A 24,809-nucleotide genomic window follows, 5' to 3' on the forward strand; every position below is an offset into this window, starting at 1 on the left:
AGTTTAAAGATTAGTCCCATATAATAGGCTTTATGTGGCTAGGCATTAAAGACTATCCATCAAATGGATATATTCCAGCATTTAGTAACTCATATGAGTAACCCATATAAATGAAAATAGAATTGAGATTCCTTTTTAAGTGTCTCCAGGCTTAGGCTGTAACTTTCCTTGTCTGCGTTCCAGACTGTTGTGAGAAGGCTGTTTATATTGCTCTTTGAAAAATCAACTAAGGTGCACCAGCTGAAAAATACTTGCTTTGCATGCCAGTATGAAAGTATTTTTAGAATGGTGACTATGGTACTTTGCACTGCTTTAATCTAGGTTGAAAAGAGGATCTAGGTGTGTCTATTACTCAGAACTATTACTCAGAAAAGGAAAGGGAAAGTATATACTGCGAGTAAGGCATCAGTATTTACTTCAAAGATCAACATTAGGTGGAATTAATAAGTAATTTATTTGTTAATAATGGCGTAATTAGTTTACCCATCAAATTTCAATTACCAAATGGCAGGCAACAGCCCTCTCTCTCCACTTTCCAGAGCTACTGACATCGTTAATATGCTAATTTTCAGCAATTCAGAAATTATAGATTATCTTTAAATATAACTTTAACGTCAGATACAGCCTGGAAAAGCAACACCCGAAGACAAAACAAAATTCTTAGCGGGAAAAAACCTGTCGGCACAATGCCTATGCTATCCTTAGCTTGTTTTTGCTTGGAGATTGTTCTGAAGTAGGAAATTGGTGGTCTCAATGGTGGATTTTGTGAAGACATCGTCGCTTCTATCTATCCCCACCCTTGGGCCACTCTCTCTCTCACAATCGCACCTACTACATTCGAGCATATTTAATTCTGAATCGACACTTCCATCAAATGAGACGCTATTAGGAAATTCTTGTTTTTCTTAGGAAATAACCAAATCAATTCTGCTTCTAAAAGGAAAAAAAAAAAAAGCTCATCCGGTTGTACTGGAATAGTCTTGTTTCAAATCTAGGGGCCGATTTCCTTCAGCTGCTTACCCACCCACCCTTTTTGGCTCCTGCCTGACTTCTCAAACAAGGTACAACGGGCGCGGATGCGGTGAGCACGATGTGAGGAAGGAATCAGTTGGTGAGAAAACCGGTCTGTTGGCTCCATTCGTTTTATTCCGGGGCCAGGATGAAAAACGGAATACCACCCCCCTCGCCTTGGTCCCCACGCCATTCCCTCCCCTAGGCGGCCTCGAACTCTGGAGGACTCCAAACCAAGCTAGGCTGGGGCCCGAGGTCAGCGCTGGGCCGCGGCCGCATGCCTGCCCCGAGGCCTAGACCAGGGCAGGCGTAGGCTCGGTCCCGGCATGCGAGAGAACTAGAAGCCTGTGGGCCCCGAATTGCCAGCGGGACTCAAAGTTGGGGGGTTGGAGGACCAAAGCACCAGCTCCCTCCTTTCGGCTGAAGTGGGACAGCAGTATCCATCACCCGTCCGCGCGCTTCCTGATCCGGGTCCGCGCGCGCGGCGCGCACATTGGCGGGGGCGGGTCACGTGGAGGTACGGGGCGGGATGCGCGCCGGCCGGGACAGAGGGCGCGCGCGCGCGCGCGGGGGGGAGGAGCGGCGCGAACTTCGGTGGCGTCGGCGGCGGAGGGAGGGGGAGGGGTGGGTGCTTGACAGCGGGGGAGGGGAAGGGAGAGGAGGAAGGGGGGATGGGAAACGAGGCAGGAGGGGGAGGGGCCTCGGCGAGCCCAGAAAAACGACAACGCGAGAAAAATTAGTATTTTTGCACTTCACAAATTAATGACCATGAGCTCGTTTTTGATAAACTCCAACTACATCGAGCCCAAGTTCCCTCCCTTCGAGGAGTACGCGCAGCACAGCGGCCCGGGCGGCGGAGACGGCGGCCCGGGCGGGGGCCCCGGCTATCAGCAGCCCCCAGCGCCCGCGGCCCAGCACCTGCCGCCGCCGCAGCAGCAGCCCCAGCTCTCCCACGCGGGCGGCAGTCGCGAGCCCCCAGCCTCCTACTACGCGCCGCGGGCCGCCCGCGAGTCCTCCTATCCCGCGGCCGCGCTCTACCCCGCGCATGGGGCGGCCGACACCGCCTACCCCTATGGCTACCGCGGTGGCGCCAGCCCGGGGCAGCCGCCACAGCCCGAGCAGCCCCCGGCGCACGCCAAGGCTCCTGCGCACGGCCTGCACGCGAGCCACGTCCTGCCGCCTCCTCCCCCGCAGCATCGTGCGGCGGCCCCTGCGCCCCAGCGGCGCTGCGAGGCTGCTCCAGCCACCCCGGGCGTCCCGTCAGGGGGTAGCGCCCCCGCGTGCCCGCTGCTCCTGGCTGACAAGAGCCCGCCGGGCCTGAAGGGCAAGGAGCCCGTGGTGTACCCCTGGATGAAGAAGATCCATGTCAGCGCCGGTACGTGGCGCCGCTGGGGAGGCGCGGAAGGGTGGGCTGGGGCTGAGCCGGGTTCCAGGGTCGGGGCGGGGATCGGGGGAGAGGCCCCTAGGGGAAGAGGGCCTCGGGAGGGGAGCACTCAACTGGCCCAAGCTACAGTGGGATGTGGGTGTGTGAGCGCCAGCCAGCCGCCTGATTCCAGTGTGAGAACCCTTTTGTACCCGGGGTCCCTTTATCTGGAGATTTACGAGACGACAAACTGTTAGGGCAGTAATTATAGCCCCCATAAATTTAATTGCCCTGGCAGAGGCTTCAGGCCATGTGTCTTTGAAGCTTTTCTTCAGCCCCAATGCCCAGCACTATTCTTTATGGCTCTCGGGTGTTTCCCGTTGTCAATAGCCTGTGAAACATTTTCTTTGCCGTTTTATGTATCTTGCGTGAACTTGGTGTCAGGTTATTATATAATGATGATGTCCAATTGCTCTTCCCCACCCCACCTTCTTTTTCCTCCTCCTTTCCCTCTCCTCCACTCCCTCCTCCTTGGCTTTCTCCTTCGGGGTTATGGGCTTTCAGTCAACCCCAGTTATAATGGAGGGGAGCCCAAGCGCTCCCGAACCGCCTACACCCGGCAGCAGGTCTTGGAGCTGGAGAAAGAGTTCCACTTTAACCGCTACCTGACCCGGCGTCGCCGCATCGAGATCGCCCACACGCTCTGCTTGTCTGAGCGCCAGGTCAAGATCTGGTTTCAGAACCGAAGGATGAAGTGGAAGAAAGATCATAAACTGCCCAACACTAAGATGCGATCCTCCAACTCCGGCTCGGCTTCAGCAGGCCCACCAGGAAAACCACAAACTCAGAGCCCGCATCTGCATCCTCAACCCCACCAGGGCGCCTCCGCGCTCACTCCTTCCTCTATGTAATGTTCCAGAGCTCCAGACCAGTTCTGTCCCTCACCTGCTTTTCTCCTCTCTTCTGCCCCTTTTCCCATCCACCCGTCCCCATCTGGACTACAACAGACCCCCCAAACAAAACTCAACTTGGAGAAAAGGATGATAAAACGAAGATGTTTTGCGGGTAAGAAAGTGTGTGAACTGCTTGCCACTGAAGAGAAGACAATGACCAGGATGCTGGCTGGTGGAACAACCTGCTGGCCTGGACAAGGCTGCCAGGTTTGGGTACCTGAGAAGGACCACTTGGCATTAAATACTTTTGAGATGGCTGAAGCCAGTCACACAACTCATGTTGACTGGGAACATGTACATTTGTTGCAAGCAGAAGAAAACAGACCCTTTTCCTACATTCCTTCCCTTCCCCTCCCTCCTTAAGGCAGCTCATAAAAGCTTGTACTGAACTGAATAAATGAGTAGCCACTGTGGACCTCACAAGATTATTTAATTCTCAAAAATGTATAGACCTTGATGGTAGATGTGACACATGTTGGTTTCCCTTCCTTTCATTTATTTAAAATATTGTTATGGAGATATTGTCTAATTCTGAGGCACAATCTTGGAAGGGAGAGTGCATTTAGTCCCATGTGCAGCTGTATAAATTGTGGTGTGGCTCTGTAGAAAGCCATGTGCTAAGAATAAACTCTGTTTAAAAAACAAATTTCTAAGACATATTTGTGTGTTTCCTACTTTTAATTAAAGAAAAGTTCTCTGAATTGAAATGGTTGACCTTTCGTGTAAAAATCCTGTAGATGGTTTGGGTTGCATTCACTTGGACTGACTGCTCACATAATTTGTTCAACTTGAGCTGAACTCTTGTCAAGTTTGACCCACTGTGGGAAAAGTTCCAAAGAGCAGGAAAGCTCTTGAGCTCTGAGAGGGCTCCTCTTCTTCCCAAACTTGGCCAGGCTTTCAAGCTTCAAGTCTCTGTAAGGCATAGAAACGTGTCCTTCTCTGCAATGAAAGGTGAAACCATGCAGTGCTGCGGGCCCACGAGTTTCTGCAGCTGTTCTACATGCTGAACTCTGAGCACACTTGGAAAGAAGTGGTCCCTTTGGTATTTATTGCACCTTCACACTTAATCTGCCTGTTTCCCTGGAGATAAAAAATAGTTTGTGCAAAGAGTTGAGATTGCTTTTTGTCGCTTGGCCGTTTTTAAGGTTCCCTTCACTAACTGCAACTTGGGATTTTTGTTTGTTTTTTCATTTCTTCTTTTTTTTTTTTTTTCCAAGCAAGACCTTTAAAAATAAACTGAATTTTTCTGGTATATCCTCCAAAGTTTCTTGGGAGGAAAGAATAATGACACCTTAAGCATAATGACACCATAACCAAGGTAGATCTGGGAGTATTAAGTGTTGGAAGAAAGCCAAACTCTGAACCAGGGACATCTTCCTTAAATATCACCAGATCGCACTGTGCAACCTAGAGATCTAGATTCAAAAGGCTGAAATCAAACCCCACTTCTCAATCTTCATAGCCCTAGTATCTGCTTACTCATTTACAAATTAGCAAAGAGGATTTAACTTCATTGTCACTGAAGGGAGTATCTCCAACAAGACTGAGAAAACCAACAGCCCCTAGTCCCAGAATATAAGAACTATCACCTGACCTTGAATGAGTATGGTTTTTAGTTCATGTAATAATTTTAGCAGAGATGGGAAAGGGGTCTCACCCACCTCTGCAGTATCAAAGGAGTTGTAACCGCATTTCCCCATCAGAGGCTAACTACACGTAGCCAGTGGTCAGTGCTGTTAGACCTTCCTTCTCAACTGGTCTGTGTGCCAGAGGCAAGGGTGATCCGTTTTCTACCTGGGAACAAACCAGATCTTAGAGGAAAGTGGACACCAGTCTCTGAGGGGCCTCCTCCTCTCCCCAAGAAAATTCAGGAGCAAACAAATATATTCCTTCCCAAGTCAGGCCAAACCTGGCATAAAGTGCATTTTATAAGGTGTGAACAGTGAACGGGTGCCAGGGAGCTCTGGAAGCCCTGCAACTGCCGCAAAAACTTATTAACCCTCCCCCTACTACATGCACTTGTAAAACGAAATTAAATCATGCTGAAAATAGCAATTTTCCCAGGAATCATTAATCACCTCATACAATAAATACTTCTTTGTAATTCAACAGCAATTCTGAAAGGCATTCTCTGGGAAAAGTCTGTGGAGAAGCAAGGGATCTTCTTGCAAATAATGTGGTCTCGGGCAAAGACTCAGCATCTTGGCTGTCTGCTCAAAAAATGCCTAGCCTCTTGGTGGAAATTGAGTGTCGAGCTGCAAAACCTCAATTGGCAGATTATCATCATTTAAGGTAAATTCTTATATTTCTCCTTGGTAGGAAAGGAGGGATATGGGGGCATTCATTAACTTCATATGGAGGCACTTGTTTGGGGGTGGAAGGAGATTTTCTTAATCTATCCGAGAAAAGAGAGAAGATCAAGATTGTTTTTCTAATATTCCCTGACGGAATGTCAGTTTTTGCCCAAGCTGTCTTGATTATTAAGGTATTGGTAAGGTTTACAAAGCCAAAATTACCCACAATGATCCAAATGATTATTTCATTTTTTCAAGTGATTTACCTGCTTCAGATTTGGTCTTTAAGGGAGCTTGTTATAACAGCTTAGAAAATCTCACTTTGTGTTTCAAAATCCTGCATTGTCTGCCCCTTGCTAGGGCAACCATAAGAGTTCACCCAGAGGACAAATTTTCTATCTCATTAATTGTTTTTTTTTTTTTTTTACGTGAACCCTATGGGCCCCACAAACCCTTGACCTTTAAAGACAGTATTTTGTGTAAGCTCTGTAAGTTTCCTACCAAAATGACCCTTAAACATGGTCCCTTCTTCTTTTTCTCTTTCCCCCTTCTTCCCTCTAACACACACTCATCAGTTTTAGTCACAGAGCCACACTATGCATGACTCCTAAGATAAAAGTTTTGTCAACATCTGAAATCAACCTAAATCGGATTGGAGACACTTTAATGGTCACAGTTTGAATTAAGTACTTAACACTATCCCCCCCTGAAGAAAAATGGCACTTTGCAGGCTCTCTTTCCTAGTTTTGCTGAAATCTACAATATACCCGGTGTTTTATTACAGCAGGAATTCAACTGTGACAGGCATAGTAGAGTACTTAATACCCAGGATGGAGCTCCTGGGAAGATTACCTAGATATATGGTGAGTGGGCCCTCCAGACAGCATCTCTGACTTTATATTTAGCTGTCCCAGGATGCCCACATTCCCCCCACCTCTCAGCCTCCTCCCCTTGGAGCGGGTATCACTCTCTCTCCCTCTATCCCTTTCCATACCTTGAGCTTCCAAACTGTGCTGCTTTTCTCACCACTGCCTGTCCTACCACCCTTTCAACATAGAAACAGATCAATGGTTCTTTGAAATGGAAAGAAAGAAAACCCCAAAGAATCTATGTAGCAAACAGAAACCTAGGACTTCCGGTGTGGGTGAGTTGGTTCTTTGTACTTCCTTAGTCTCTGCATCCCTAGTTGTGGTCCGGTATGGAAGAACTCAGTCTCACCTTTCCCAACAGCTGCTCCTGTTGCCCCTTCTCTGTACTATACACCAGCCTGAGAATAATTCTGCTTCCTCTCTCAAAGAGTATGGGCTGGGAAGGAGGAGGAAGAGAGTGTGTTCTGACTCCTTGACAGTAGCAGTGAGGCTGCAGGGGCTGCTGTGAAGCATTTTAGCCTGAAACTTCAGTCTTGGAACTCTGGCATCTCTTCTTCCCAAGGTCCCAAACTCCAGGAGTAACCACTCTCCCCTATCCCCACTTTCAGGCCAGCCCTACTACTTTCAGGCCAGCCCTACTCGCTCTATGATTGATTCCTGGGGCCAAAAGAGATTCCTTGATTGAAAGAATGTCCAAGGCGAAAGAGAAATGGATGCCATTTTGGTTTAGTCTTCTCAGTTTACCAATAAGGAAACTGAGGCAGCTGAATGCTTCCCGTTTATGTTCTTTATGTTAATCAGTATGTAGCTTGAATAGAGTCTTGGGTCTCATCTTGGATGGGGTGAGTGTACCGACATCTTTTCTCTGCAGAAGCCTCTTCTGCCTGGAATAGACATGTGCTTCTGGGCTTCACTTGAAACTGAGGGGAGGGCCTCAGGTGTCCAGGGGCCAGGGAACAAGGGTGGCTTCTTGCCTGATGAGCCACCAAAGCAGTTGGGGAAATTATATAACCAAACTGCTGTAGCCAGTGTGCTAAGACAGGTGGGTTGACCTCTGGACTCAGGAGGGAACGGATGTCAGGGCATCTGACTGTCCACAATTCTCCTAGTCCTGGAATGACTATTTCTAATATGCTAGCCCTGAGATTTCTGTAGGTGATTGCTGCCTCGGAGCCTGTCAAGGGCGTCTGGGTTCTGGAGGCCTGGGAACTAAAAAAGCCAAACAAGGACCCTGGTTGCAGCAGATAAAGGTGTAGTGCCTGTTCCAGGGAGATATTGAAATTGTAATCTTTGTGGTCACGTGACTCATTAAATAATTAATGTGGATCGTCAGGAATGGATCGTAGTCGTCAGGGCCTCACTAGGAATGAATCTCAGAAGTGAGTCCCCCAACTTCCTATTTGATTTTTAAAAACACACACCCTCAGATTTATATCCAAAAGCTTTTTAACTGTTTCAGGAGGGGTGGAGAGAGGCCGTCAGCGGGCAGGACCCGGAGCTGGCCGACCCACGCTGGGTCGTGGGCTTTTTCCGTAGGGTTTCTGCGAGTTTGGGGAGCGCGGCGCGACCGGGGAAACGTGAGTTCGGGTTCGGGATTTCTGCGGTCACATCTTGGCTTTCGTGATGAAGTGGGACTGATGCTCAGACAGTTGGTAATGTTCTGATTCACACTGGGGAAGGCTGCAGAGATACCACAGGACGGGCGCGCGGCTTTGTTCAATTTTCCCGGTGTTCATAAATCACCCGCGCCCGGCGAGCGAGGGAGCAAGCGAGCGCCAAAAACGCCGGAGAGAGAGGCCGCAGCGGCAGCGGCAGCGGCAGCCATTGCAGGGGAGAGACCTGGGCAGCGTCTCTTTGTGACTCATTAGTCTGAACGATTTATGGTGGAACTGCAGCCATGAATATTTGACTTGGGGATAAGGAAACAGCAACAATAATAATAACCATAACAATTACAATGCTCCTAAGAGTCAGGGGGTGGGTGGGTGGGTGGGTGGCGGTGGATGGCGGCATAGTGGATCTTTCTGGGACTATGTTGAGTGGCAACTGCAGGGTAGCTAAGCCCCACCTTGCTTAGGGTCAGGCCACTGTCCGCAAGGCCAGGGGGCACTCCCTTTGGGGACACAGAGGACAAGTTTGAATAGAGGAAAAGGGCCCAGCATGGATTCGGAGTTCCAAGTGCTTGATGGACACTGGGGGCTGCAGGTCGAGGTGGTGGCAGAGAGCAGTTAAGGGCTGGTGTGCATCCACTTGTTCAGTGTGTTAGGGGTCCATGAAGCCTGAGGGTCAGGGGACTTGTGGGCTATTTGGTAGCCCCTTTTGGCACTCTTAGCAGGATTGCATGGATGCAGGACAGCCACTGGGGCTGATTTGGGCAGGCTAGAGTGTGGGACAGGAACAGGGCTGTGGAAGCAACTGGACCTCAGAGTCCCAGCCCAGCAGAGAACTTCTCTAAGCCAGGGACCCAGCACCCAGGAGGATTCTTTGCCCCTCCTCAGTGTCTTCACCCTATCCCCCCAAAGCTGGCTGACCATTTGCCAGTTAGAGAGCAAGAGAGGGCTGCAAATATCTGGAGGGAGGCGGCAGCAACAGAATTAGGGCCTGGAGGGACTGGCCGCTGCTGTGTAAAGGGAGGCTGGATAGGGTCCCCAGATGGGGTATTGTCTAATACCTGCATCCTCCCCAACTTCCCCCACTTCCAGCAACCATAGCTAGCCTACTCAGAGGGACTGGGTGCTATGGTGATCCCGCCAGCCCACTGGGGCCGAGAGAGAGGACGCCCCAGGGCTTGAATGAACCAGAAGACAAAACCTTCCAAAACTGCCCCTGGCCCATGGATTGAGCCGGAGTCTGATTTCGCGCCAAACAAAAATGAACACTATTAGTGAGGTTTCAGGAGAGCCGGTGATTGAATGCTCCCAGGCAAGGCTTCCCTTTGTTAGCAGAAGAAAATAAAGCGTGCATTCACACTCCCAAGTTGAGGTGCGAGAGCAGCTCTTGCAGCAGAGGGAGGGCACCAACAGAAAGCCTCTTCCACCTTCCCGTCTTCCTCCGCCTGCACCCCCGCCCCCCCCCCCCGCCATAAAAAGAAAGAAAGAAAAAAAAAAAGTGTGGGTGCGGAGATGGAGTATGTATTTATTTTACAAAAATAAATCACCACCTTCAGGCCATTTGTAGACCGGAACCTTTCGAGCAATGAGTGCACCACATGGGCGAGTGTCCTGGCGACTCTTCCGAGTCCGCGTCACCCCGGGGGCTACCCGGGCACCCGCATCGCCGGCGCCTCCAACTCTGCTCCTCCAAGTCCTTTCTTCCGCGGCCGCCCTTCACCCTCTGCTGTTTGTTTGTCCGCAGAGCCGCCGGATGCCGGAAACGGGGAGTCCCTGAGCGCCCGGAGCTAGAGACACTCTCGGCTTCAGCCTTGGACATCTTTCGAGGTAAGCGCTGCGTCCCAACTCTTCACCGCGCCGGCCCTCGCACCGGTGAAGAAGTTTACTTTCCCTGGCAGCTGCCACCCCTTGCAGCTAGCTGGTCAGTATTGAAAGAGGTGCTGGTCAATATATAACTTCTGAGGAGTTCCCCTCAGCTGCGCGCCCTGCCAGCGAGGGCTTCGGCGACAAAGCTCTACCCCAGACCGGCTTCGTGCAGGAGGGGCGGTTGCAGAAACCAAAGATGTGTGTTCGTCGGGGGCGGGGGCGAGTGGGGGGCTCAGAAGGGCGTGTGTGTTTCTTCGGGCATGCCTCAGACGAACCGAACCGCTCCACGGAACAGCAGGGCCAAAGCCTACTAGTAGAGGCCACGGGCGCGGCGGTAGCCGCGTGGGCCGCTCTCCTTGTGGACTGTTCACGGCGCCTGCGGAGCCTGGGAGTTCAGCCGTTGTGGTCAGCCTCAGGTCTGCGCGCAGAAAACGTGCCTCGACGCCTTGTAGTTTCTCCTATCGTCTTGCCTTTCCTTGGCAAGAGGGAAGTTGCTGTATTTCAAATGTGTAGACCATCGTTGGCAGCTGGGCTTCTCGGTTTCTTTAGCCGGACTGATCCACTGATCTTCCTGTGGGAAAAGCACGGGTTTTCTGTGTCTCGTCGTTTTCTTTTCCTATTTAGAACAAGAGAAAACTCTTTAAAATTCTTTCCAAGTTCTGGCTTAATTTGTTCTCTTAGTTTGGGATGCAGGGAGGTAGTTACTGTGGTTTATTACCTTGTAAAAGATCCATAAATTTCGTGCCTATTTGGGGGAGGGGCCGCTGGAATAGCTTTCAAAAGCGTGGGATGAAGGAATGGATTTGCTTTGTTCTTTTAGGAATTATTTATTTTTAAAAGTTTGCTGAGATTTTTTTTAAATCTTCTATTCCCTAGGCCTCAGTCTTCCCTAAAATCTGCTCCTACAATAGATATCAGGTTGTTAATTAATTGAAACACTATTCACTGATGCTCTAGGGCTGATAAGGTGTTCTGGATACAATTATTACTTTATCAGATAGGAAGTAAACAGAGTAATAGTAAAGCTGGTACTTTCTCAGCTACTGTATGTTTATTTATCCCAAGTATAGATAGAGCATTTCAGGAATTTGTAACTTAGATGTACTTAGGATTTGCATTTCAGAACATAACAGAACCACCGCATGTGTAAACAGTTGCAGAGGTCTGTGGCCAGGGGTATAAAATGATAATACACATCCAAGAGAACTTGGAGCCCATTTGTACTGTAGTTGCACCCACAGGAAATATCTCATGTTAAATAATGATCTATAACCTGCCCCCCTAACCCCCCCCCCCCCCACACACACACAGTGGGCTAAGGGCCTTACCTGACACTGAATAGAAAAAACCACTACAGTTAAGTAAAGGGAGAAAAATGTTAAGTGTATTTTTGACGGAGAAATCAGATTACAGTGTTTGAATACAGATATAGCTAATCTGCCAACAGCCTTGCAAATATTGACTAAAGCTCTGTATCCTTGGTCACTTGCTCCTTCTAAGACAACTTTGTGCTGTTTTGGCTCCATTGCATGGATCTAGGGCTTGTGTCCGAGCCCTGGCCAGGTTGAGTGGAGGAGTCAGTAAAGGGGGAACTGGCAGCTGGGTTTCCCAACCTGCGCCTAGATACTTGAGCATCTCTATTCTTGTTCTCTGGAACAAAACGGAACCATAAAAGGCCCATAGCCTTGCTTCAGGAAAGTGGGTTTCAGAGTGGTGAAGGAGGACTCTCAGCTGCTGGTTCCCTGGGGGCTTGGCCAGACCAAGATCTCTCTTAGGGAAGCCATTTTCACTTCAAAAGTGAAACTTCCTTTGACTTGTTCAGATTTTTCCCTTCACATCCCACCCAATCACCCCATCCCACTCCAAGTCGTTAATGTTAATTGTTAAACAGCAGTTGAAGCATTAACTGGGCTGTTAATAGAGGTATAGAGGCTCCTAGCTGAAGCTGAGATGCTGCTGGGCCTTTCTGGCATTAAGGCATTTCTCTGAAGCAGGACCAAAGACTTCTCTCATTGATTTATCGCCTCGGAATTTCGGTTTGCTCCAGACTGCTCTGAGAGTTCTAAAGGGGGCCTCTTCTCATTTTTGAGTTGAAGCCTATGCAGAAACTTTAGTTGGCAAGGAAGGGAGTTTGCCAGGCTATCTGGAGAGCTCAGGGTGAAATTATATGGATGGATGGGGTAAGGGGAGCAGAGGCCAGTGTATTAGTTGTCTGAGTCCTTGGGAAACCAGAGAGTGCTTTTGAAAAGAGCCTTTGGGCCTGACCCCTACCCCCCAAACCTGAGAGAAGCTGGTTTTCGATTTGGGTTCTTACTTTGTAGCCTGTGACTTAGGTCAGAGCTGGGAAGGTTCACATAGGGGTTCTCTCCTAGCTATCCCATAGACAGAACTTTATCCAGCTTAGGCCGGGACTTACTTCCAAGGAATTAGGCCTCCTCCTTTTTTATTGCCCTTCTCATTTGGACACCCCCATGACCAGGCCTCTGCTGAGGGCCTTATTTTCTCACCAGGCGCCTTCTGTCCCTCTGCAGGGGAGAAGGGGAGGGAAAGAACCATGCACAGCTTTCTGCAGCTGCTACAAGTGAGCCCTCATGCTTAGAGAGTCATAGCCAGCTGAAGACCCACTCTCAAGGAACAAAAGAATATGGCATGAGGATCTTACCACCTCAGAGCATTCCCCAAGTTAGAAACAAAGACCTGAAAAGAGGGAGTTTTTAGATGGCTTCTGAAAACGTGAACTGTTGAAGTCAGTGGACAGAGCCCCCAAGCAGAAGGCAGGAGTTGGAGTGGGATGAGGAGGGGGAATGCCAGGTTCCTCATGAGCAGAGTTGGTCCCGTTCAGTTTCTGATGGTGGACACAGAGTTGTCTTTGAGGAGAGTGGACACACTTGTCTGCAGAAAGGGTCTTAGGTTGTCTTGTAGGTTATTTCAAGGGATGCCAGCAAACATTGGTTCTTTTTTTTTTTCCCCTCTCTTGCAGCGACAATTAGATCATTTCCCCTTACATTTTTCATCATTAGAAGCCTGTAATTTCATGTATCACTCAGCTATGCACTAAGGAAATGTGTAAGTGCAGATTTGGCCTGGACACTTGGTCCCTCCAGATTTTGCAACCCTGACCCACCACTCTAGAGCCAAGCATCTCTCTTGTAGGGGGCTCCTATCAAAACCAGCTGGACTTGGAGGAGGTGCTTCGGCCTTTTGTCAGGTAATTATGGGCCTTTTGGGTTTCTCCAGTGACTGTGGTGTATGGTGTGGGTGTGAGCAAACTCCATACAATGGCAGGCCATTAGGGAGTCCACTGAAGAGGCCAGTTAGTACTGGGTTTTCTTCTGGAAACAGGGCCAGCACCTTTTGCCTTTTGATATACTGGCCAGTTGGCCAGGGGAGACTGGAGTGCTTGGGTGTTTTGGGTTCAGCTTGTGTGTAAGTGGGAGACTATAAGGAAAGTTCTTCAGACTGTGAGAATGGGGACAGAATTGCTCTTCCCTTGTGCTGACTCATGTGTACAGAAATGTAAGTGGAGCTAAGTGGCCTTGTGTGATGAGTGTTGGGATGGGGGGAGATGCCCCAGTGTCCTACTGTCCTGGATAAAACTTCCCCATTGCTGGTCAAGGTCCCCCAGTTCACCTCCCTGAAAGCTAAATGTTCTGATTGGAAACGTAGTTCCTTCAGTGATTCCCTATTTCAAATAAAAGGATTTAAGTTGACGTATGACCACGTGAGCACATAATACAGCGCATTATTGTGGCATTTGGAGCGGAGACCCAGACGGGCTTTGCCTGTGATTACGTTTTCTAGATTCTCTACAGAGCGAGAGCTTTCCCCCACCCCCACGCACCCACCTCCTCCTTCTTCCCCTTCTCCGGAGAGTGCTCTCCTAGCGGGTTGCAGTTTTCAGCGCTCATGGAGCGGTTCTGGGCGAGCTAGCCGATGGGACTCCAGGCCACACCGGGAGAATGGAATTTATTTTAAGGTATTTCTGTTGATTGTTCATATCTGGAGTGAGTTATGGCTGTGAGAGAGACAAAGGTCAGGCGAGGAGACCCTGGTTCATGGACAGGACCCTCAGCGCCTCTCTTCCTTTGTTTCTTCCTTAGAATCGAAAGCATTTGAAAGATCCCCAGTGGCGCCTCAGACTGCATTTAATTCCCTGGCAAGTGTTGGGGGGTGTAAAGGAAAGAGCATTTGGGGGCTACTAGGTGGGCCTGGTGGCCTCCAACACTCGAGTGGCTTTGTCCACTGCAGCGGGAATTGGGTCCCAGAAGCTGAGCCCCTGGCGGATGCGAGTGTTGGAGCACTGCCGGCTCCAGCCAAGGTGGCCCGAGCGCAGCTCACAGCTTGCTGGATGGAACTGCCTGGAGAGGGTGGGGGCTGAGTGAAGGAGAAGGGGAATTGCTCCGTTTAGCCGTGTTTGCTGGCTAGGATGGAGGGTGAAGGCTGACCTGGACAGCCAGAGCAGCTGGGGGAGAGAAATCAATGAGTGTCCAGATGCGCTGCCATTTTATTGATGATGCTTCGGGCCACTTTGTTCAGTGTTAGGTGGTTGCACGCGCTTTCCCACTTGCCAGACTGAAGGAGCCAGACCCTGAGGACTAGCCATTGTTTGCCCGAGTACCCTTTGCCTGAACAGGGGTGGAGAAGGACAGCTCAAATCTAGGAGAGGCTTGGGCTGGAGGCAAGCATGCTGAATGCCCAGAAGCTCTGTTGTTCTAACATTCAGGAGACAGAGAAAGGAGGGAGCTGGAGCTAGCTGAGCTTCGTAAGACACAAGGCTGGGGCGCCCCCTGTTTCACCCCCAGCCGGCTAGGAGAGTTGGAGAACTGGCCGGTGTGCCCTGGGCTGGAGGGAAGTCTGAAAGCAAAGTCTGCAGAAAGCAGAGGCAGACATCTTCAGAGTCCCAGGAGCAGTGCTGTAGTCAGAATGGGGGCAGATGAGAGTTAAATAGCTTCCAAATTACTGGGAAAGCCCGAGCTAATTGGGCTTTAGGGACCCCATAGGAAGGATGGAAACTCCCTAAAAAGGTGAGGGAAATTTCACTTTCCTCTGCTGAAGTTCTTGGAGCAGAGAAAAGGGATGCCTACAAAGGAGCTGGGAATCGGATCTGTGTCCTGACTTAAAAACAAACAAACAAACAAAAAAACCCCAAAACTTTCCGCACTGGGGGAAAAAAAAAAAAGAAATCAAATCAGATTTCCCCTACTTGAGTGAGATTTACTTCCCCAGACAGAAGGGCTGCTTCAGCCCTCCCCGCTACTGGCCCAGGCACTAACCGTGTTTAACTGAGGCCGTTTCAAGTGCTCTAAAACACCCCTTGGAAATAAAATGTAAGCTTTAATTGCTGTTCAATTACTTGTCAGCATTTCATATGATTTATGACCCAGTTCTGGCGCATTTTTGACCCAGTTAAAGACTCATAAATAATATAGTTTCACTAGAAAGAATGAGAGAAGGAATAGAGGTTTGTTAAATGCATCTTTTTATTGTCGCTTCAGTGCCAGCAAGTGGAATAAATATCTAAGGATGGACTACCGAGCTGGTTCTGTATAAAAGTGTACACAGACAGAAGCCAGTAGAGGTATTTATAGAGAACTGGTTGGTTTTTCCCACATGGAAAGAGCCAAAGCCACTCCATCATAGCTGAACTATAGCCATTAAAAAAATAAAGGCTAGTCTCCCCCTTTACCCTCAAAATGCCAACCTCACCCTCAGAAGCAAGCTTATTTCCTCATTGATTTTCTTCCCCAACCTGGGATTTCTGTGCCTTTTGTAGCCAACAGTTATTCCCCACCTTCCTCCCTGGCTGCACAGCCACCCACAGGCTCTCACAGATAAGTTCATAAAGATACTTCTGTAAAGGATAGAAAGGCACCAGGGCACTTCTGATGTTCCAGACACTCTTCTAGTGCTGAAAATATGTTTTCTTCTAGTCTTCATGGGTGAGAGATGGGGGCAGGGAACAGGGCTTAAGAGTACTGGGGGAGCCAAGGGGTCCTCTCCCCAGAGAGAACCTCAGTGGTTTTGGTGGAGCCGGGTGAATGGCTGCGGGATTTACTTAGGGCGCTTGGGTAGGGGCTGAAATCGACAGGCGATATTTTCCTTTTAAAAAAGCAGTAACAAACAAAAATCCTTCAGCTATTATACATTATTATTTTTAATCAATTCACCCATCTGGCTCCAAAGATCAGTCCTTTGGATTTTAGCAGAGAGGCCTGGGCCCCAGCAATCTGCGTGCCAGGTCGCCAGACCCTAGTCTTGAGGTCCGAGCCCCACTTCTGCCCGCTGCCCAGAGGAGGTCCTGGCCCAAGCTCCCGCCCTATCTTTCCCTGGGCTCCCTGCTCGGCGGCTCCCGGCCTCTCTGGGCGCCGGCGGAAAGGTATGCGTCCCGGGTCCCCCAGCCCTCACCTCGGCGCCCCGGGCCGTCCCCTCCCCTGGCAGGTTCTCACGGAGAGCGGGCCTTCCCGGCAGCTGGCTTAGCTGAGAAGGCGGCGAGTCGCGTCAGCAGTTTGGAGGAGAAAGTGCGGGTTGATTATTGACCCACGCCTTCTTTCTTCAAATGCTACATCCGACCCAGCCGGTTTGAAGAGAAAATGCCGCCGAGCGGATTTTTGCGGCCGGCTCTTGCCTCCTACGCTGCCTCGCTCCCCCTTTCAAGTCGCGCTGCAGCAGTATGCCATAAGGAGCAAGTGTTTGCTGTTTTGTGCTCTGTTTACAGCTTTGGGGCGCCGAGTCATAAATCTTGCCCAGCCATAAATGACAAAAACCATTGGTATGCATGAGGCCACCCTGGCCCGGAGTGCTTTTTGATTTCTCCCTTTTCCCTTGGCTTTGTTTTTGCTCTAAGGTGACACTTTGGCTCCCTGACAGTTTAAACATACTACTTATATTTTTAACACCTTCCTTTGAGAAGGACCGGCCGTTGACACCTTGGAATTGCACGAATGCTCCATTTCTCTTTTGCCACACACATATCCTGACAGAGTTCACTTCCGAATCTGGAAAGTTGAGGGAGGCATTAGGAGGGAGAAAGACTATCCTCCTTAAAGTTTTGGCAAAATCGCTGGGCATATTGGGCCTTTCCTCTGCTCAGCGTCCCTATCTGCCACTAATTAGGGCAGAAAATATAGACGCGGTTTCCTATTGGGGTCAGAGGTGTCTTAGCCCGAGAGTGAGCCGCGTGTTTGTACTGTGAAATGGGTACAGAAGGGTTGGACACCTAGAATTCTAACACCTTTGTGTGTACCTGAGCCCAGAGCGGCCCGTTTTACTGCCTGGACAAACCGTATCTCCCCCAGGCTACCTCCCTCCCGGCCGCCAGGATTTCAAGGATTTCCACCTGAAAAAATATAACCAGAAAGCCCAGTTGGCTCTGGGGGAGGACTCCCAAGAAAGGAGGCCCTGTCCCAGCCCCTAGAGACTGGCTTTGAGGTTCTCAGCTTGGGGGTGGCAGGTGAGGTAAACTGCCCAAAGTCTGGGGAACTCTCTTCTCCTGGTTCTCTGCCCCGCAACTGGAAATGTTCAGAGCATGGGGTAAGGTAGTTTCTCAAACGGATTCCAAAGAAATAGAGCCCAGGAAGAGAGCCCCTTTGTGAGAGCCGTTTGTCCTCATTAGCATAATTTTCCTGGACTTTAGTGACGCTTAGGAGCGGGGAGAGGGAGGGCGTTGGGGGTTGGGGGGAGACTGCCCCCCCCCCCCCCCCGCTGCCGCCGAGCTCCCCCTCTCGCTCGCCTCCGCCCCATCCCCCACGCCGGCGGCGTCCTCCCCCCCAACCCGGCCGCCTCGGCCTCCCTTCCCGCCCGCCCCCAGCACCCCCACCGCACCCCCCGACCAGACGCTGCTCCGCGTGTAATATTCATAAGAAACATACCCAAGTCGGTGCCACTAGCCCAGGCAGAGCCCCGCGCCGCGCTAGCGCTTATCTCCGGGCCGCGGCTGCTGCCCTCGGGAAGGGCAGGGGGCGGGGGTGTGGGGGAGGGGAGGGTGGGTGGGGTGGGTGGGAGGGGGGGTCCGAGCCGCCCCAGTCCGCCCTGGGCTAGCCGTGCCGGAGCAGCGAGGCGGCCAAGCTCTGCACCGCGACGTCCGGGCCTCAGGGTCTCCCTCCCGCCCGCCGTCTCGGCCGATGCTGAGGGTCGGTGCCCATCCCGCGCCGAGGGGACCCGGCCGGGCCGCCGAGCCGGGCCGGGGGCCGGAGCCCGAGCCTGCGCCCGAGCCCGAGCTCGTCAGAAGTTAAGGTAAGCAGGGCTCCAACCGGCCGCTCTCAGCGCTGAATGGTGGAGTTTACGTCTCGGTGATTTATGGCTGCAGACTTAAATCTCGGTTCAAGAAGAGTTCACAAGCCGGAGCTTCCTTCCCGGCAGTGACTGATACCCTTACACTTCGAGTTCAGGCCGCTTTCCCATCCCCGCCCCCACCTCTTCCCTCTCCCAAGCCCAGCCTGAACTTTTCGGGGTTAGGAAGGAGAGGAAGGGGTGGGCGAGGGGACGCGGGGTCTCTTACCCGCCGTTCCCGTTTGAACTCGGGGTGAGGGCAGGCCGAGGAAGGGGCGGGAGTGGAAAAAGAGAGCGGTGTCTGAAGGAAGGAGGTTGAATTTGGGCAGATCTTCCAGAGAGACAATAGGGCTTGCTTCCTGCAGTCAGTTTAGCCTCAACTCTGTTTCAGTTCTTGCACCTGGGGGTTATTCTCCAGAAACGGAGCTTTTCAGAGGAATCTCCTCCCATCCCCAACCTTTGCTTGGGGGTGCCAAGCAAAGTTTCCTGGCTGGCAAATCTCCAACTTCTTTACCAGGTTGCAAACTTTGGGGGCTGGGTTGGGGTAGAGAGGAGGTTTGTGGATTGTGTGGGCCCCAAGGTGGGCCTCAAACAATAGGAAGGGCTTTGGTGGGTGAGTTCACATTTTGAGATTATGGAGTTTGTTGTTTGCTCTTAGAGGTTTAAAGGTATTTTAAATTATTTTACAAGGCAATGCATAACTTGATGAAAAGACTTAAGTAAGCCGCAGGCGGGTGTAGCCTCTGATAATGGATTAGCAAGTCACTTGAAATATTGCATGTTCAAGATCAGCTTAATTTTGTTTTATCTAATATCTTTCTGTTCAAGTGTCTGGAGTAATTTTCTTAACCTGACGTTTTATTTTACAAAGATACAAGCCCAGTATCTTAAAAATTTATAATGGCAGACATTAACACTGCCAAATGTAATTGGAACTATTTTCAGTGAAAGAACAGGAAACAGACATTAAATTGCTATTCTGTTTTAAATTTTATTTTATCCTTTATTTACTTTTGATCATGGGATCTGTAGCTTCCTATCTATTTCCAAAAGAGAAACCGTACAGGCTCAAGATCACATACAATAACTCCGGATAAGGGATGCTGTAATTTTTAATTTTGGTTCTGGAAAATTAATTGTGCCTGTTTTCCAGATGGTGGTCAGATTGTTGGTTTAATAATGAAATCCAAAAGAGTCTATTATTAAAACCAAAATTATAATCATTCACTGGTAGATGCTTATTACACTAATTTTTTTCTAGTTAACAAAGGGTCTGCTATTTCTGGAAATCTTTAATAACTCCAGGGCACAAATACACATAGTTGAGGTATGAAGTGTAAACCCTTTTCTTCATGAATTTGTTATTGTAATTTTCTTAAATGGTCAGAGACTAACATTCTGATTGCGTGGTGGTGGTGGGGGTGACTATATGAACTCACATGAAAGTTTTCTGAGCTGAGAGCTAGAGGTTGACCATGCAAAGGTGAAAACATAAAACAGATTTCACTTTTACAACATGCTTTCTAAATGAAAAGGGATTAAGAAGGCTTTCAGTTGCTTTTTAGCTTTCCAGGTTTGTCCTTTACTTTGTATTTCTGAAGCAGGTAAATAGGCCAAGTAGCACATAACAACAATAACAGCACACAAAGATCAGAGAACTCTGGCAGGATTTTATGGCTTGTGCTTCCATCCCTTGTCCGGAGCCAAATGACCCCCATACATCAAATTACATAGCAGTTTCTAAGACAGAACCTATTATCGTTAAGTTGGAAGGAGAGTTCAAGCGGTGGTCATGGAGATGACGCTGGTTTTTCAGGTTCCTGATGTTTTTTTTTTTTTTTCTCTAATCCATCATGTTTTAACAGGTAGAATTTGATAGTTGTCCTGAATAACAGGACCTCAGAAAGTCCAAGGCAGGAGGGTCTGGGGACTTCTGTAACAGGGGGAAAGAGGTGGGAGTGGCTTGCTGGGACCTGCCTGAGAAATAGGGAGAGGGAGGAGTAAAGAACTGTTCAAGATTTGAGTTTTACTTTTTGGAGAGGGTCTTGTTGTCTGTCTTTTCCCACCCGGAATGTTCCAGCCACCGTTTTCTCTCCCCTTCTTGACCACAGAGGTCTCATTAGGAGGAGGTGGGTCATATCCTTACACAAGGGTAGATTAACTGTCTAACAAGCTCAGCTTCTGAAATCAACAAGGGTCCAGTCGGGCTATTGCCTGAAAAGATATTGTGCGTACCTCTCTTGGGTGCTGAAAGGTCCAAGAAGGGCCTGGATGGGAAGTCACCCCGCGTCATGGGTTCTTTTGGCATATATTAATCTTAAAGAAAATACTGGAGGAAACGTTGGTGACCCAAACTCTCCTTTGCCCCTCCCCATGATCTCCAGAAGGGAGGAATGCAAGGAGGGGAGACCCCAAGTTTCTTCTTCCCTGGAAAATAAGGGATTCGAATCCTGTTCTTTTCTAGCCCATCAGGCCTTTCTCCTTTTGAACTCCAGCCCCGGCTTCCCGACCTCTTTCTCTCCTCCTCTCTCCCTGGAAAACCCCCCAACTCCAGACGCAAGTTAAGCAAATATTTGTAGCTGCCAGTAAATTCCAGCGGCTTTTTATAGCGCGGCTCTCTGCGCCCGGGGCCAAGTCGTGCTGCTAAATATTGCTGACCACTTTTTCTTTTATGGCTTTCATGTCACTTAGCTATTGAGAGTAAGATGGATTTGCGCGGAGCCCTCACGGCGCTGCGATTCTCGCCCCCCAGGTCTGCGCGGGGCGGCCATTGGCTGCGGAGCGTCACGTGACCGCGGGGGCGTGCCAATGTGCGCCCTCACGGGTGTCAAGCCTCTGTCAGAGCGTGCGATCAAGATCGTGAAACAACGCGATGCAAAAAGCGACCTACTACGACAGTTCGGCGATCTACGGTGGCTACCCTTACCAGGCAGCCAACGGGTTCGGTTATAATGCCAATCAGCAGCCGTACCCGGCATCCACAGCGTTGGGCGCCGATGGCGAGTACCACCGACCCGCCTGTTCACTCCAGTCGCCTGCAAATGCCGGGAGCCACCCCAAGGCGCACGAGCTGAGCGAGGCCTGTCTGCGCACCCTGAGCGGTCCGCCCAGCCAGCCTCCGGTTCTTGGCGAGCCGCCCCTGGCCCCACCGCCACCTCAGGCTGCGCCCCCTGCCCCACCGCAGCCTCCAGCCCCGCCGCAGCCCCCTGCACCCACCCCTGCCGCGCCCCCGCCCCCCTCTTCAGTCTCCCCACCTCAGAATGGCAGCAGCAACCCCACCCCCTCCAGTGCAGCCAAGAGCCCCCTCCTCAACTCGCCCACCGTGGCCAAACAAATCTTCCCCTGGATGAAAGAGTCTCGGCAAAACACAAAGCAGAAAACCAGCGGCTCCAGCTCAGGTAAAGAGGTGCCTTGCGCAAGAGGGCCCTCCATCCTGGCTTCCAGCCCCCCAAACCACCTCCAGCCACAGCCAGCAGGGTCTGGGAGCGCTGGAATATTTCCAGAATTCACTGCTCCTCCTTCCCCCAACCCTCAAAGGTTTCCAGAGTCTTTGCAACTAGGGAAATGATTGGACTCTGTGTGCCTGGGAAACCCTAGAGGGAGACTTGATGAGTCTTTCTGGATCTAAGAACAAGTGGGCCCTAGTGACTTTGGAATACCTGCTTGTAGAGTTAGGACCTTTGGGCAGAACAGACATGGGCACCACTGTTTCTCTTTTTAGCACAGCTCCTTATTTCTAATGAAACGGTGGTACCTACCCCACAAGGAAATGTGGCAGAATAAAAGCAGGCCTCCAAGTCAGAATCAATGGTCTGCCTATAATCAGAACCTATTTTTAATTTTTGCTCCAGCAGATGGAGTGGCTGCCTTACCTCTGGGAAGGCCCTGCTCAGACTTAGTACAATGAAGGTCGCCAGGGATTTCCTGGGGGAGGGGATTCAGCCTTGTCATCTTAATGGGAACCACATGGTCCTCCTGGAACCAGATTCCAGGACAGGCTCTGGGTCTTGTGCTTCCCAGCATCTTGGTTTCCTATGCCACTGCCTTCTCCAGTTGCTAGAGCTCTGTTCTGAACCTGAGCATCTGGAGCCATCCGGAGCCAGGAATGGGGCAGGGCAGGGGGAGGGGGGGTGGGTGGGGAGCAGGGAGAAAAGGAGGGTCAGGATTAGTGGGCATAGCTGGGGCATGCTGCTTGGTGACATGAAGAACCCTAATTAATGGCATCCAGCACCAGATGCCTGGGCCTCCCCACCAGAAACGGGATTTCTTTTCAATGGGATCTCCTTCTTTGGCCAGAGAAAGCCTTCCAGATTGGAGCTTCCACTCCAGTCCTCTTTACTGGACAGAGTAAATAAGAGGCCAGTGGAGGCAACTGTCCAATCCTTCAGTGAGATAGTGATGGAGGGAAGGTTTATTGAGTGTATATTAGGTGCCCCACATTCCAGTTACTGTAAAGGGAATAAACAGAATGAGACCTGCCCACGCAGAGCTTGTAGTCTGATAGGGCAAAGGATCAGGAGATGAACCAGAAACTGAATAGCTCCAGAAGGGAAACACAGTGTAGGAATGCAAACAGGGCGTTCTGCTTTTCTGTTCCTTGCCCCCTTGGAGAGGCTTATGACTTGCAGCTTTAGTCAGTGAGAAACTGCTGACACTGTTTCCCTACCAGGACAGAAAATAGTACCTACGTCCTTCTTCCTCTTTCTGGGCCCTGATAGATGGAGGGATCTTTGGGGCCTGGAGGAAGGAGGGGCCTGGCTAGGTCAGGGGCTGGGCGGGGCAGCCCCTGATGCCACTCTTCCTCTCTCCTCTGATCTCGCAGGGGAGAGCTGCGCAGGTGACAAGAGCCCACCTGGGCAGGCATCATCCAAGAGGGCGCGCACGGCCTACACAAGCGCGCAGCTGGTGGAACTAGAGAAGGAATTTCACTTCAACCGCTACCTGTGCCGGCCGCGCAGGGTGGAGATGGCCAACCTGCTGAACCTCACTGAACGCCAGATCAAGATCTGGTTCCAGAATCGACGCATGAAATACAAGAAGGATCAGAAGGGCAAGGGCATGCTGACGTCATCAGGGGGTCAGTCCCCAAGTCGCAGTCCCGTGCCCCCCGGCCCTGGCAGTTATCTGAACTCTATGCATTCGCTGGTTAACAGCGTCCCATACGAGCCCCAGTCGCCCCCGCCTTTCTCCAAGCCCCCTCAGGGCGCCTATGGGTTACCCCCCGCCTCCTACCCTGCGCCCCTGCCCAGCTGCGCACCGCCGCCTCCACAGAAACGCTACACGGCGGCAGGCGCGGGCGCGGGGGGCACACCTGACTATGATCCACACGCGCATGGCCTGCAGGGCAACGGCAGCTATGGGACTCCACACTTACAGGGAAGCCCCGTCTTTGTAGGGGGCAGCTACGTGGAGCCCATGAGCAACTCTGGCCCGCCCCTCTTTGGCCTAACTCACCTGCCCCACACAGCCTCGGCTGCCATGGACTACGGGGGTGCTGGGCCACTGGGTAGCGGTCACCATCATGGGCCCGGGCCAGGGGAACCGCATCCAACCTACACGGACCTTACCGCCCACCATCCTTCTCAGGGAAGAATTCAGGAAGCCCCCAAGCTCACCCATCTGTGATGGTGGGCTTGGGGCTGCACGCCAGGAGAGTCTCCCCCCCCCCCCCCCCCGCCCATCTTTCTTCATTTGCTTTTTTTGTTTTAAGGTTCTTTCTGCACCTCCCTTTCCTCTCTTCTCCACCCGCCCCGCTCTCCCCCGACCCGTTTTGTTTTCTTTGGTAACACGTTTTTATGGTTTATGTGACGTAGCAATCTTGGTTGCTGGAATGGCTGTTGGTATCAGTAGCGATATGTATCTGCTCCCGCCCCTCGCTGGGCCGTTGGCCTCGCACCCTTTACCTTCTCTACTCTTTGATCAGAAACAGGGTATATGAACAAATTTTCTAGCCGAGTTGTTCAATGTGAATTTGTTCGTACATTATGGCTCCCGAGGGGAAGCAATTAATTTTTAGTTTGTTTTTTTTTTATTGCACTTCTTGTAAAGAGCGAGAAAAAAATCAAAGGCGCTTTGAGACAGGGGCTCCCTGTACAAGGATGACTAAGTGTACGTCTTTCCGTGTGTGTATGCTGGTGAAGTCAGATTTATTTATATTTTTTTTGCAAGCATTGAATAAGTTTTAAATATTATTTATCCCCATCCGTCTGTATTTATATTAAAGAAATTCTGTACCCTGATTGTTCAGAAGGTTTCTTGGGCCTTTTGTTCAATGGTGTATTGGCATACATAGAAAAAAATTTTATTCGAAAGGGAAATATAATTCCTTTATAAAGATGGTAATGATGCAATAATACCAGAGAGGATCCAGCTTTTGAAAACAGTGATTTAGGTTTGTAACATCCGGCGAAACTGAAAAAAAAAAAAATCTGTAAACGCGAAAAATGCTAGATTTGTTTTGAAAGTTCTACATTCCTTGCTGCTCACATTCTGAGAAACAAAACAAAAAAAATAAAGTTTATTCTGAATAATATCCGTGTTCAGAAGAGATTCTTTGGCCAAAGAGAAGGGTCTGC

General features: G+C 50.5%; 2 protein-coding genes and 1 long non-coding RNA gene across 6 annotated transcripts; 2 read left to right on the plus strand and 1 right to left on the minus strand.

Annotated features, from left to right (window-relative positions):
* The first annotated feature begins 1,659 nt into the window (after window positions 1-1,659).
* HOXA4 (homeobox A4) lies at window positions 1,660-3,973 on the plus strand. Its single transcript, XM_061414295.1, has 2 exons — window positions 1,660-2,386; window positions 2,939-3,973. Exons 1-2 carry the CDS (start codon window positions 1,774-1,776, stop codon window positions 3,283-3,285), a joined length of 960 nt encoding a protein of 319 aa, XP_061270279.1. The 5' UTR covers window positions 1,660-1,773; the 3' UTR covers window positions 3,286-3,973.
* Window positions 3,974-9,605: 5,632 nt separating this feature from the next.
* LOC133246225 (uncharacterized) lies at window positions 9,606-17,922 on the minus strand. Its single transcript, XR_009735953.1, has 2 exons — window positions 17,835-17,922; window positions 9,606-10,582 (listed from the first exon to the last, which is right to left on the minus strand). It is a non-coding gene; the product is annotated as an uncharacterized LOC133246225 (long non-coding RNA).
* On the plus strand, window positions 9,845-24,766 carry HOXA3 (homeobox A3). Of its 4 annotated transcripts, XM_061414284.1 has the most exons (4): window positions 9,845-9,927; window positions 12,947-13,174; window positions 20,987-21,632; window positions 23,057-24,766. In XM_061414284.1, exons 3-4 carry the CDS (start codon window positions 21,107-21,109, stop codon window positions 23,857-23,859), a joined length of 1,329 nt encoding a protein of 442 aa, XP_061270268.1. In that variant the 5' UTR covers window positions 9,845-9,927; window positions 12,947-13,174; window positions 20,987-21,106; the 3' UTR covers window positions 23,860-24,766. The 4 variants fall into 4 exon arrangements, with proteins under 4 accessions (XP_061270268.1, XP_061270267.1, XP_061270270.1 ...); XM_061414283.1 differs by lacking the exon at window positions 12,947-13,174 and having other exon boundaries at window positions 9,847-9,927; XM_061414286.1 differs by lacking the exons at window positions 9,845-9,927; window positions 12,947-13,174 and adding an exon at window positions 13,189-13,942.
* The last annotated feature ends 43 nt before the right edge of the window (window positions 24,767-24,809 follow it).

Source organism: Bos javanicus, chromosome 4, assembly GCF_032452875.1.
Source record: "Bos javanicus breed banteng chromosome 4, ARS-OSU_banteng_1.0, whole genome shotgun sequence".
NCBI classification, from domain to species: Eukaryota; Metazoa; Chordata; class Mammalia; order Artiodactyla; family Bovidae; genus Bos; species Bos javanicus.